General features: G+C 33.0%; 2 protein-coding genes across 3 annotated transcripts; one reads left to right on the top strand and one right to left on the bottom strand.

Moving 5' to 3' along the window:
- Positions 1–5,274: 5,274 nt before the first annotated feature.
- LOC120169235 (PH, RCC1 and FYVE domains-containing protein 1-like) lies at positions 5,275–9,964 on the top strand. Of its 2 annotated transcripts, none has more exons than XM_039177440.1 (9): positions 5,275–5,483; positions 5,587–5,673; positions 5,849–5,938; positions 6,020–6,100; positions 6,229–6,390; positions 6,466–8,511; positions 8,919–9,065; positions 9,245–9,537; positions 9,809–9,964. In XM_039177440.1, the coding sequence occupies exons 1-9, from the start codon at positions 5,436–5,438 to the stop codon at positions 9,900–9,902; spliced, it is 3,048 nt and encodes a 1,015-aa protein (XP_039033371.1). In that variant the 5' UTR covers positions 5,275–5,435; the 3' UTR covers positions 9,903–9,964. The 2 variants fall into 2 exon arrangements, with proteins under 2 accessions (XP_039033371.1, XP_039033367.1); XM_039177436.1 differs by having other exon boundaries at positions 5,828–5,938.
- Positions 9,965–10,397: 433 nt separating this feature from the next.
- On the bottom strand, positions 10,398–11,927 carry LOC120169226 (protein GAMETE CELL DEFECTIVE 1, mitochondrial). The gene is made up of 3 exons (XM_039177426.1): positions 11,342–11,927; positions 10,986–11,175; positions 10,398–10,882 (listed from the first exon to the last, which is right to left on the bottom strand). Exons 1-3 carry the CDS (start codon positions 11,890–11,892, stop codon positions 10,676–10,678), a joined length of 948 nt encoding a protein of 315 aa, XP_039033357.1. The 5' UTR covers positions 11,893–11,927; the 3' UTR covers positions 10,398–10,675.
- Between the last annotated feature and the right edge of the window lie 1,483 nt (positions 11,928–13,410).

The following is a 13,410-nucleotide window of genomic DNA, read 5'->3' as shown; positions in this document are numbered from 1 at the left end:
CTATGACTATCATTTCAAATTAGTCCTCAAGCTTTTGAACATTTCAATTTAATCCCCAAACTATGACATTCATTCTAAATTGGTCCCTAAACTTTTTGAACAGCCCAATATCATCCCAAACTATACGTATATACTAATCACATCACTTGTTAATAAAATCGTTAAACCAAATTATATTATTATATGTTAAAAAAACCAAAATTTTGGTTAAACTATGATTGAAACTAATTACATATTTGAATGAAATTGGGGATGAGATTGGAATATTCAAAAGTTTAGGGATCAATTTAGAAAGAAGGTCATAGTTTAGGGATGAAATCAAAATGTTCAAAAGTTTAAGAACTAATTTAAAATGGGAGCCATAGTTTGAGGATGAAAATGAAACATTCAAAAGTTTAGGGGCCAATTTAAAATAAGAATCATGGTTTAGGAATGAAATTAAAATATTCAAAAACTTAACGACTAATTTAAAATAATAGTCATAACTTCGCTCCTATAAGAATACATTTTACAAAAAAATATCCCAAAGAATAATAACTCTTATACTTATATTCACTTATCGAATATTCTAAAGAATAATAACTCTTGTACTTATCTTCGCTTATCAAATATTCTAATTCGTTAATTTGATATTAAATAATTCAGTTCTCAATTTTAAATATCATGTTTTTCTTCCATCAAACAAAAGTTTGAATATCCCAATTTACAATGAATTCATATTATGATTTGACGTAATTTTTTAAAAGAAATATATATGCGTTTTATGCAAAACTTTATATAGTTTTGATGCTGAATAATTTTAGCGTAAGAATTTTATGAAATTTGCATTGAAAAACAGTATATAGTGATTCAGTAAAAAAACATGAATCAACTTATTTCAATGGTTAAAGAAATTATTATTATTTTTAGAGGTTATAGGTTCGAGCACCAACGACTACAAGAATAATTAAACATTAGTATCAAATAATTAAAAATACTTATAACAAATATTACTTTATAATCACCTTTAGTTTAATAAAAAAATTAATTAAGTAAAAGAAATATTACATAGAAACAATAATCATCGAAATTTTCAAGAAAAAAATTACTCTTTCGAAATTTTCATGTAATACTTGTAGGTATATTTTTAATTTAAACAACTCACAAATTACATATAAAAGTATTTCACAATCAAAATGAACTCCCCAATTATTCTATCCCACACAACAAAGAATTGGTTCTGAGAAGATGTAAATTTGACACCACGGCGAATTCAGAAAAATTTATAGGTTAGATCAATATAAATATAATAAAAATCATATATATATATATATATATATATATATATTAAATCTATAAAAAAATATTAATTGAAGTAATATAATTTTCTTAACATAATTCACACATTTTTATTTAGGATAAACTACATATTTGATCGTTCATCTATTACTTAATTTATATTTTGGTAACTCAATTATTATTATTTTTCAAAATCATATCTAACATTACATTTTGATTTTGTTTTGGTCACATGCCGTTAAAAAATTAATAGTAATGCTAACGTGATATTTTTTAATTATTTTTCAATCTTGATATGACATTATCCTATGACGACACGTCAATATCACTATTAGTTTTTTAAAGATGAGTGACCTAAACAGAAATAAAATGTAACGTTCGATATAACTTAAAATAGATAATAGTTAGATGGCTAAAATAGAAACTAAATAATAATTGAGTGACTAAATAAATAATTTACCCATTTTGACATGGGTGGGTCATGACCTAGATAGACCTAAGTCTAGATACGCCCTTGACAACAAATAATATGAGCTTGGTTATTTATAATGAATAGCACTCACGTTTTTACTGGTTTTGATTTTGATAGTGCATGGCAAATTAAAAAGGGAAAATAACTATGTTTAATAATTATATTGGAATTGGGAAATTGGGCTACAGACATAATTATATATGTGGTGTCCTAGACTTGTGGGGCACCAACCAACTTCCAGAGACAAGGCACGTGTTGAACTGGGGCAGAAGGCCCCGTCCTTATTCAGTCAATGGTCCTATTGAAAGACGGATTCCCTCCAAAGCTAATCTGGTTAGTATGAGGCTGATAATGAATGAAAGAAGGATTCCCTCCAAGCTCTCTCTCTCTCTCTCTCCTAGATTTTTTTTCTTCATGTTACCCGATCATCGTTGTCTCCGGTCGTCTTCCCTGCAACTCTTCGTTTAAATTAGAGGAAATGAAACGTCTTAATCTAATGTCTCTCATTTTGACCGTTATTATTTTAATACGGTGAGCATGAAACATTTCTGACCGAAATAAAGTAGTTGAGATGACTAATCCCAAGCAAGCGACCACTTATTTTGGGACCTTTTTGTTTAGTCGTCGAGGTAGCAGGCACCATAGAAAGAATGAGGGAAGAGCCTCCAACGTCACGGTTTGGCACAAGTAAGAGCAATCAAATATCCCCGAACATCCAAAGAAGGAAACATGTGCCATCCCAAGAGGTTCAACGTATAATAATGTTCATAATCCATTTAATTGTTATTGTTAGTTAAGAAATATTACATGTCATTATTGTATAAACGTTACATAGTAGTAATTTTTTTCAAGATGTTTTCACTCAAAGATATTCCTTTAAAGTATCAAGATGCTCCACTGAATACAATGCCGAGATGTCTCCGCTCATAAATGTTTATCTAAAACATTAAGATGCTCCATTGATTACAACATCGACATACTTCTGATATGATGCCTTCATAGTTTTTTATCCAAGGCCTTGAGGTGTTGTGTTGATCGCAACTTCAAGATGTCTCATCTCATAAATATTTCTCCAAAGTGTTGAGATGCTCTGTTGAGCACAACCTTAAAATATGATGCCTTCATTAGTACAACAACGAGATACCTTTTTAGAACTCTCCATTATTAACTCAGAGTCGAAGTGATTTTGTTGATATACTTCTGCTCATATTTTTGGAGACTTGTGTCATAAGTGATGTAATTTATGCCATTATTAAACTCATTTGAATTAAGTTAAAATAAATAATTTTGTATATGTTATTTATTTACTTTTTGCGCATATTGTTTTCAAACTTTGATATTACATATAAAAATGATAAAGTGTTAAACAAATATCAACTTTTTGATTACCTATAGTTTAACTACATATATGATGCATTATCAGGTTGATTATAATACACAAGACAACTTTATAGTAGGTGGTAATGAAAATATTGGATAAACTATTCACGTGACCACTTAAATATTATTCATTTTCATTTTAATCACCGATTTTAAAATTTTATCAATCAGACCACTTAACAATTTAAGTGTGTCAATCAAGCCACTTGTCATTAACATTTAACGGAGGAGGTAGCACGAACTAAGCTACCTTAGTGATTAAAGGAATTGTTGTTATTACTAGAGGTCTCAAGTTCGAGCACTAGAGACTGCAAGAATGATTGAGCTTTCATTGCCAGATGGTTGAGAATTTTTAGAATAGACACTACCTTGTAATCACCTTATATTAATAAAAACCGATGAGGTAATGTGGTTGTTAAAATATTAGTATAATTATACATTGATCCTCAATATTTATAGATATTGATAGAATATATAAATATTATTAAAATTATAATATAATATCATATAGTGTTATAATATAATCGAGTTTATTATTATAATATTGAAAAATATAATACAATATTATTAAAATATATTTTTTATTAATTAATATTTTTATTAAAATGATATTAAAATATTATATTAATATTACCAACAACCAGTTGGTCTAGTAAGAGGAAGTACTAGATTCCTTAAGCAATATCAGGGGTTCATATCCTGACATTTGTTAATGCAGCAAACTGGGTTGGGAGGGTCGTCATTGCCTCTGTAGTACCCGATCTAGATTAATCGGTCAATAGATCAGATACCAGTGATTAATTCAAAAAATATTATATTAATATTAAATATATAAAATAATATTATTTTGAGTATATATGCTTTGAAGTGAAAAGTTTAAAAATAACTTACAAAAAATCAAATCATGAGTCATTTTCCAAAAAAAATGCAAAGAAAATTCTATTGACCAAGAAAATAAATTACATTGATCAATATGTTTCCACCAACTAAACACTTGAAAATAAGAAAAATATTTTTCAAAAAAACAATTACAGTGAAACAAATAAACCCACTTATGACATTGTTTTGAGTATTTATAGTTTGAAGTGAAAAGTTCAAAAAAATAACTTACAGAAAATTAGATCGTAAGTCTTTTTTTTAATGCAAAAGAAATTCTGTTGACTAAGAAAATAAATTACATTGACCAATTTATTTTTCGCCAACCAAATACTTGAAAATAAGAAACATTTTCTGAAAAATCAATTTTAGTGAAACAAACAAATCCAAAATGTATACTTATGATATTGTTTTAAAAAATTAAAAATAATGATATAAACAAAAACAGAGATAATTTTACTAAAAATACTTTTGACAAAAATCAAAAACTATAAATTTCAGTTTTTTTAAATACATTTCACCCTAAGTGTTGAAAAGTATTTATTACTTAAATGCTTTTCATCTTGAGTTCAATGATAAAAACGATATATTTTAAAAGTTGAATTTTTAAGACGATATATTTTAAATATCAAAATAATCGTATTAAAATGATGTTATTTTGATGTGATATGTCACGTTAGTAATTCTTAACTATATCATCATCATCCTTTTAACGACTTAACTACATAACGACATAATTGAATATAAATTAAAACTAAAGTTAAATGTTATAGTTAAAAAATTGAAAAAGGATAAAATTTAATTACATTGTGTAATTTACCCTAGATTTCAAATGCTGACGTGGAGCGATGAACCGGTTGAAAAACCCGGGGAAAAGGAGATTCTTAGACAAAGAGGCAATTAGAACAATGCTCCCTTGTCGGAGAAGACCGGAACAGAAAGAAATTCAAACCCCTTTTTTCCTTTCATTCCATATTCAAATGTGGAATTTTTAAACTTGAACCTTTTTAAAGAAAAGCAATTTGTGAATGAATTAGAGAAAAAATATATCGTTTCCTCAACTTCTAAGATCTCGAATTATTTGCCAAATGCTCAACAGCCTCAGAGTACGTCAGGGGGTGAAATTTTGGTTTTGGCATCGTGGGTGAAATTGCATTGACATTGTCGAGATCGATTTTTTTAAAAAAAACAAATGGAAGAAATGCAAAGTTTATTGATTATACACATAAAAAATTATAGGGTTTGAAGTAGAATTTGTCTTGAGAATTGTTGAATTTTATGAGTTGGATCCCCATAAAAAGATATCCAAATTCGTTTTGTTAGCAAATAAATTGCACAATGGTAGCTATCTGAAGAGGAGTTGTTTTCATGGAGCAAAGTTGGAGAATAATAATACGGGAGGATTGGTGGTCTGATGGCTTCACCTTAAATGGCTGATTTCCAGAGGAATGGTCTCGCCGACAGGGATATCGACCAGGTTTCTTTCTGGGAAAATAATAAATTATATATTTTTTTCAGTCTTGGAGATCAATAAAGATGCACTTTTTTTCTTCTTTTTCTGGGGATTCATTATATTACAGGCCATTACAGCGCTTAAGAAAGGAGCCTATTTGCTCAAGTATGGACGCAGAGGGAAACCTAAATTCTGCCCTTTCAAATTATCCAATGTACATATTTCTTTCTGAATTTTATTGATGTTTTATTTTTCTGGCATTGCTGATTGTTGAAAATTTAATCTAAAACCTTGAATTGAGTTATCATTAGTAAGAAAACATGTTGTCACTAGAAAATTGCTTCATTTTCCCCATTCTTTATAGTTAGATAATTGGATTCTTTTTCCAGGATGAGTCTAAAGTCGTATGGTACTCTGGGAAGAAAGAGAAACATGTTAAGCTTAGTGAAGTCTGCAAGATCATTCCTGGACAGCGAACTGTTAGTTTTGTGCTCTTCATTATTGTTTGATTCTCAAAACTTTTGTCACCATAATGCTTTTTTTTTCCTTTTGGCATGCAGACCATTTTTCAACGATATCCTCGACCTGAAAAGGAGTATCAATCCTTTTCACTGATATGCAATGACAGGTCCTTGAATTTGGTGAGTGCATGTTCATGGATGCTCTTGTATTATACAGAGATATTAAACGTATCAATGCCGGTAAAATGTACTTACGCTACTATAGTGTGTGGATACTTTTAATTGATACCATCCTTCTTTACTAACAGATATGTAAAGATAAGGATGAAGCTGAAGTTTGGTTGTCTGGTCTTAAGGCGTTGATTTTTCGTGGTACCTATACAAAATGGGGAACTGAAGTAGTAAATGGCAATGCATCAGTAGATGGTTCTCAACCCTGCAACCAAAAAAATGCTCCCAATTCGCAATTGGTATTTTTTTCTATTTAATGGAGCGTGGTAAAATTATGTGTTTACTTTTTGTTGTAACTCTTCTCTTTATTACAGGATCCAGAAAATGCTAAAGGACTCCAAGCACACTATGAGGCATCCAATAGTTTGGGGAAGGCATTCGCTAACATAATTACACATACTGCTTCAGTCAAGATTTTTGACTTAGGCTTAGTATCACCTGGGTCTGTAGAGACCTCAAATAGTCGGAGGTCTGGGGCTGATGCAATTAGAACCAGTTTATCAAGTGTTGTGAGCTCATCAAGCCAAGGTTCTTCCCGTTCAGGGCCTGATCCATTGGGTGATGTTTTCATATGGGGACAAGGTATTGGTAATGGAGTATTGGGTGGTGGTACTGATAAAATTGGAAATTCGTTTAACACAAAGACTGATGCACTTCTACCAAAAGAATTGGCATCAACAGTGGTTCTTGATGTGAATAATATTGCCTGTGGAGGTACGCATGCCGCTTTGGTCACAAAGCAAGGTCACATTTTTAGTTGGGGAGAGGAATCAGGGGGCAGGCTTGGGCATGGTGTAGAAACTGATGTTCCCAAACCTAAACTCATAGATATTCTCAGTGGCATGAATTTTGAATCAGTAGCATGTGGGGAGTATCACACGTGTGCTGTTACAGTCTCCGGGGATCTTCTTACATGGGGTGATGGAACACACAACTTGGGTGTCCTTGGGCATGGAACTGAAGTCGGTCACTGGATCCCCAAAAGGGTTAACTTCATGGAAGGCATTCATGTCTCATTTATATCCTGTGGTCCTTGGCACACAGCTCTGGTGACATATGGTGGCCAGTTGTTCACATTTGGAGATGGATCATTTGGTGCTCTGGGCCATGGGGATTATACTAGCTCAACTATTCCACGAGAAGTAGAGACTTTGAGTGAATCACAGACAACAAAGGTTGCCTGTGGTGCTTGGCACACTGCTGCAGTAGTTAAGGTTTTGTCTGAACCATGTGATTCAGGGTCTCCAAGTAACTCTTCTTCAGCAAAGTTGTTTACTTGGGGGGATGGAGATAAAGGTCAACTTGGGCATGGTGATAACCAACCAAGACTCTTTCCTGAATGCGTAGATGCATGTGACAAAATATGTAATGTTGCATGTGGATATAAACTCACAGTCGCTCTTACAACCTCTGGACTAGTGTATACAATGGGGAGTTCCGCTTACGGTCAATTGGGGAGTGCTACAGCTGACGGCAAGATTCCAACTCGGGTTGAAGGTAAAATAGCATATAAATTTGTGGAAGAGATTGCCTGTGGATCATATCATGTTGCTGTTTTGACTTCCAAAACAAAGGTTTATACTTGGGGAAAAGGCACAAATGGGCAATTAGGTCACGGAGATATCAATGACAGAAATACACCAACTCCAGTTGATTTTCTGAAAGACAGGCAAGTCAAGAGTGTAGCTTGTGGTTCAAACTTTACTGCAGTTGTAAGTCTTCATACAGGTGTTGATCATTCTCTGTGCTCTGGTTGTCGAAATCCATTTGGTTTCAGAAGAAAACATACCAATTGTTATAATTGTGGACTAATCTTCTGCAAATTATGCACTAGCAGAAAATCTCTTAATGCTTCTATGGCTCCGGCTAAAACCAAACCATATAGAGTGTGTGATGAATGTTTCCTTAAATTGAGAAAAGGTGCAGAACCTATTTCAGCTGTCTGGACTCCTCAAGCTAAAAATGGAATTTTGCCTCGTAAATCTATAGATAGAGATGCTTTAGCTCCCAGGTTACAGACAGAAGTCTCCAGACTTTCTGTTGACTCATTTTATCAGGCTGAAAGTAGGAATTTCAAGCATGAATTGAAACTAGAATCACAAACTCGTCTCCTCTTCCCGGTTCAGAATGGAAACTTCCATGTCAGAGGAGGATTTTATTCACCTAAGATGCCAATTTGTCCGATTAGAGATTCTAAGAATATTTTACCAGCTTCCATTTCTAGTTCCAAAAGGACTTCTCGGGGAACATCTCCTGCTTCAGGAAAGTTGAGCCCAAATAGATCTTCTGGAGTAACTGTTGATGATTCAAAGCAAATGAATGAGAGTGCTAACCAAGAGATCATAAATTTAAGGGCACAGGTAGCCTATTTGAAACTTTTGTTTGACAATTAGAACTGTTACTTATTCAATTCAGTGTGAAGCTTTGATACTAAAAAGAGGTGAGCATGCATTGTTCTTTGCCTACTTTTAAAAAAGAAACAGAGAACTTATCTGTTTTGTTTAGAATTTGCTTTGGTATTTACTTCATCAGAAAGGACAATGATGCTGATCGAATAACTGCATTAATTAGGAATTGATTTTGCTAATTGTAAGACAAACTTCATAACTGATATTCTTCTCATTATACATATTAAAGATCCATATTTTGTAATTCATATTCTAAGACCTATAAATTCCAACTCATTTAGGGAGCTGTACTTGGGGCGAACTTTCTCATTAAAGTTCTCTATTATCTCAAACTAAAGTATGCTGGACATTTCTTGCAGGTTGAAGATCTTACATACAAATCCCAACACCTTGAAGCTGAACTTGAAAAGACATCAAAGAAATTAAAGGAGGTGACTGCAATAGCAGAAAATGAAGCGAAAAAATGCAAATCAGCGAATGAAGTGATTAGATCTCTTACCGCTCAGGTTGGATATCTTTGTTCATGTTATTACATTTAAAGGTTCGAAAATAGATGAACATAGTCTCAATTGTTTGAAGTGTATGAGTTGATTTATCTAAAATATTATGGCATTTAACAAGGACATATACAACATAGAGTCTACATCCTAAAACTGATCTAGTTTATGGTCAACTGGTCTTGCAGTTAAAGGAGATGGCTGATGAGCTTCCAGCAGCCAAGAATGCCCGCCAAAATTCCATTTCTATTGCCAAAAACACCTCAAACACCGAGTACCTGTGCTCAGATAGTTGCCATGCAACCACCATTGGGCTTCCACAAAGTGAAGCAAGTTGCAATCTAGAGAACGTCTCCAATTCTCATGGGACCAAAGGACAAACTGAAAAGTCAGAGATAGTAATACAAGACGAACCCGGAGTGTACTTAACTTTGTCACCCTTGCCTGACGGCGGTAATGAGCTCAAGCGTGTTCGCTTTAGGTATGCATTCATTGCTCTGTCGAATGCATTTTTCTGTTGATTTTTGTGTGTGTGTAATGGTTAAGTCATGGGGGAGAGATTTGAAATCAAGGTCTCCTTTCCGGAGGTAAAATGTTAAATATTATTGCAATACCACAATCAGAGTTTGAGTCGCAAACTTGCAAAAAGCAAATGCTCTGGGTTTACACAGGTCTGAGCATTTATAGATAGCACAAACTTAAGCAACTTTAGAGTTATCGAGTCTAAAAGGATTATATGCTCTTTTTTGCAGTAAGAAACATTTCACAGAAGAACGAGCAGAAAGCTGGTGGGCTGAAAATGGGGATAAAGTATGTGAACGCCATAATATCATAAGTATGTATTAGTTATGAAAAATGAACACTATTAGATTCTCTTGAAGAAATTGGATACTCCCATTGTCTCCAAATTACATGGAGGAGCTTAAATCAAGGATATCAGGTCAGAAATTAACAGGTAGAGTGAGAAAGATGATCAGCATATAGGAAAGGAAGTATACAAGAAAGTGCACTATGAGGAAGCATTATTAAATTTTGCTGCTTAGATTAGCTGACAGATTATTTTCTTCGTTGGATCAATTTGTTGCCTCTAGTTTTATCCAAAAAAAAATTGTTGCCTCTAGGGAAGCTCAACATATTTTTCATTGGATCAATTTTGCAATTCTAATTAGTAACAGCATGTTACCTTGGGCAACTGGAATTTGTATCTTCATCACTGGTCATTCTTCCCTGGAATTCTTCGTCTCTCTTAGCATTCTTAAATGAATGAAATTTATCTTGCTATGCACGAAATTTCCATAGACGACTGCTAAAATTCTCGGTTTAAGAAATAAATAAACACGATGAAAAGAAGATCAAACATATTATATTAGAGAGATAAGAACATGAAATCTAATACATTTGAACTACTAAAAATTATTTTTCGTCACCTTGCTATTGTATTCAGGGTCAACAAGTAATCCTAGTGTGAAAGGATGGAAGCGAGTGATGTTCTCAAGAATTCATTACAATTGCAAGAGAGTTGAGACATACATCATCTTGCCTAGTGGAGCTCACTTACAACTCTCATGTTATTCTATAAAATGTAATCCAATGTTAAACACAAATATCTGTTAATCAAACTACCTTCTCTTCGTGCGAGACATACCGCTTTCAATTTCTAACTTCTCCTCCTTGAATGGTTGTGTCGATGAGTCTGATAAACTCGGTAACCTTGAAACACTGCCCTTGCCTTTCCTTGCATTAGGTCCTATCTCCTCTATCATGTATTTCCACCCATCAATAGGTCTCCTCCGGCTAAATATGTGAGTCTTGATAAAACTAGCTACCTGTACAATTTCAGTAAACCAAAAGCAGCTTCAGTTCAATAGATCAAAGCCCTGGCGACAAGGAGCTCATAACTAATAACGATGACGATAACAGCACACGCACCTGGAATTTACAGTATGCTATTCGACGATCAAATTCTTGGAGGAGAATATCTTCTTCCCTCTGTGACATCTCCCACACGTTTCCATCAGGAGCTTTTGACGTTGTTTCCCAACCATCAGGCTTGTTTTTTAACTCAGAAGAGCTTGGGATTTTTGAGTTCTCCAAGTCAGCATTGGCAGAGTCAAAGATCCTTAGCAATATACACGTGTTAAGCATGAAGACAAACAACTATAATCATTCAAGTTTCAAAATTTATGGAACATAACAAAAACCCAAAGCCCTACCAAGATATCTCATTAATCCGAACATAGCAAAGGAACAAGGAGCATGAAAGAGAGAGAGAGAGAGAGACATACTCAGAGCAACTATCAAGCAATCTATCGATATCATCGGCGGAATCGCCCAATTTAGCTTCTTCCAATTTGGCAATCTCCTTCATCCACAACCCAGCATGGATTCTCTGTTTCTTCAACCTATAATCTTTCTTTATGTTCTCCAAACTATACAACCCACCACCATACCCTTTACTTTCCTTTTCCGCTTCCTCTTTGTGCCTCTGCTTGGGTGACTTTCGTCTCTCATTCCAATTCTCATTCATGTCTTCAACGAAGGCCTTGGTTTCTGCATCGACGTCCGATGAAAGCGCCAATTTAGTCGAGTCTTCACTGGAAGGGAAGTTAACGTCAGCTTCCCAAGGAGCTCTGTTCTTGGGAGAAACGTCATCGGGAAGCCAAGCAGTCTCCCAGGCGTCGTTCCAGGAGTCGTCTTTGTGGTTTTGAGGGGGTTTAGTAGAAAGGGATTTCAGAAGGGTGGTGGGATTCAAGCGAGGTTTAACATATTTTGAGTGAATTGAATTGATGGATGGGTTTGTGAAGGATTTGGCAATCCGATTCAAGGAGTGCATCATTTTAGGGTTTACAGGAAGAAATGAATTCGAGTTTCTAATCGAGTTTTCTAGCTTTAAGGGAACAGCAGCAGAAGCATGCTACTACTTTAATTTTAGATAAAGTATACAAATGTCCCATTAGATTATTAAATAAAATGAATATTTGATTATTTATATATTTTAAATTCATCATTTTCTGTTAAAATTTTTTTTGGTTGTTTGAGACATTTACCTATTAAAGTAGATGTAATAAAATCTTAGCACATAATCGTTTAAGTTGTATTTTATGAATTGAATCTCTGTTTACATTATATTATCGAGTTAATCTTTGAAATATTATATTGTTGAGTCAATGTTTAAAAATAACAATGGTGACATTAAACTTCATTAAGATGTATTTTTATTACATATTAATCAACAAATTAACATACACCTCATATAACTGTCAATTTTTTTTTATAAAAAAATAACGATTTTGGAACATATGAATAGTCGGTGACCATTTTGTAACTTTTAATAATCGGAAGATTCAATAAAATAATATTATATAATCAGGAGATCATTTTATAACTTTTAATAGTATAAAGATTCAATAATACAACAACCTATAATCAATGGGTCATTTGTGTACTTTATCCTTTAATTTTGGTATAATGTCAAAAGAAACATAATGTACGACTAAATATTCACTTTGACCCCTATTCTTTTTTTATATAATTTTTCTTCTAATGTTTTAGTTTGAAACAAAAAAATCCCTTTATGAATAAAACTGTTAGTTAATAAACAGTTAACGCTCCAAAATAATGCATTTTACCCTAAAATGAAACTTTATGGATCAAAATATTGTAGAAAAAATAAGGGCCAAACTATTTATTTGGTTAAATGTTAGGGTCTTTTTGCCCTTAAATGAAATGTTTGTGTCAAAATACTTAAAAAAATATGGATCAAAATAACCATTGTTATTATTATTATTTTTTGATTAATTTGATGTAAGTATAAAGTAGTATTTGTTTAAAGATAAAGCACAATCATTGTTGGTTAAACATTCGTATTCCTGGTATTGTTTGTGCTCAAACTCGATACCTCAAAAAATAAAAACAAATTCTTCACGATCGAAGTCACTAAAATCCGTGCTTGTTATTTATTTTTAAACGTGAACAAAGAGCAAGTACCAAGCAAGAGAAACATAAGAGAGTCCATTGTTATTTTCAAGACAAAGCCAATCTTACTTCAATAAAATCCAGTTTACCTTATGCAAAGTGCAAATCTTTCGATAAAAAATAGGCTTAAAATTGGTTTGCCCTAAAATTCTTTTCTTTTTTTTTCTTTTTCTTTTTTATCTTTTTCCTTTTAATTTTGAAAAGTTATTGTCGTAACCGTCTTTCGGTTGGGCCCCGGAATTGGGCTTCGACTTGAAAAATATGATTGGAGTCGCCACCGATTATTTATTTAAAAAAAATAGGTTAATCGGATACCTTATATCTTACCTGATCTGCGTCTTACCAAAGATATGTCGGATTCGGGAGTCGGTTACGGTCA

This window comes from Hibiscus syriacus, unplaced genomic scaffold (genome assembly GCF_006381635.1).
Source record: "Hibiscus syriacus cultivar Baekdansim isolate YM2019G1 unplaced genomic scaffold, ASM638163v2 tig00003041_pilon, whole genome shotgun sequence".
Taxonomy (NCBI): Eukaryota; Viridiplantae; Streptophyta; class Magnoliopsida; order Malvales; family Malvaceae; genus Hibiscus; species Hibiscus syriacus.
Note: the sequence above shows the minus strand (reverse complement) of the source record. Positions and strands in the feature narration are given on the sequence as shown.

Excerpts from the sequence above, each read along its gene's own strand:
- LOC120169226 (XM_039177426.1), bottom strand. The coding sequence starts at position 11,892 with ATGATGCACTCCTTGAATCGGATTGCCAAATCCTTCACAAACCCATCC. Across the intron at positions 11,176-11,341 it reads TTGCTTGATAGTTGCTCTGA|GATCTTTGACTCTGCCAATG; the intron begins GTATGTCTCTCT and ends TATATTGCTAAG. Across the intron at positions 10,883-10,985 it reads TAGCATACTGTAAATTCCAG|GTAGCTAGTTTTATCAAGAC; the intron begins GTGCGTGTGCTG and ends GAAATTGTACAG.
- LOC120169235 (XM_039177436.1), top strand. The coding sequence starts at position 5,436 with ATGGCTGATTTCCAGAGGAATGGTCTCGCCGACAGGGATATCGACCAG. Across the intron at positions 6,391-6,465 it reads ATGCTCCCAATTCGCAATTG|GATCCAGAAAATGCTAAAGG; the intron begins GTATTTTTTTCT and ends TCTTTATTACAG. Across the intron at positions 9,538-9,808 it reads CTCAAGCGTGTTCGCTTTAG|TAAGAAACATTTCACAGAAG; the intron begins GTATGCATTCAT and ends TCTTTTTTGCAG.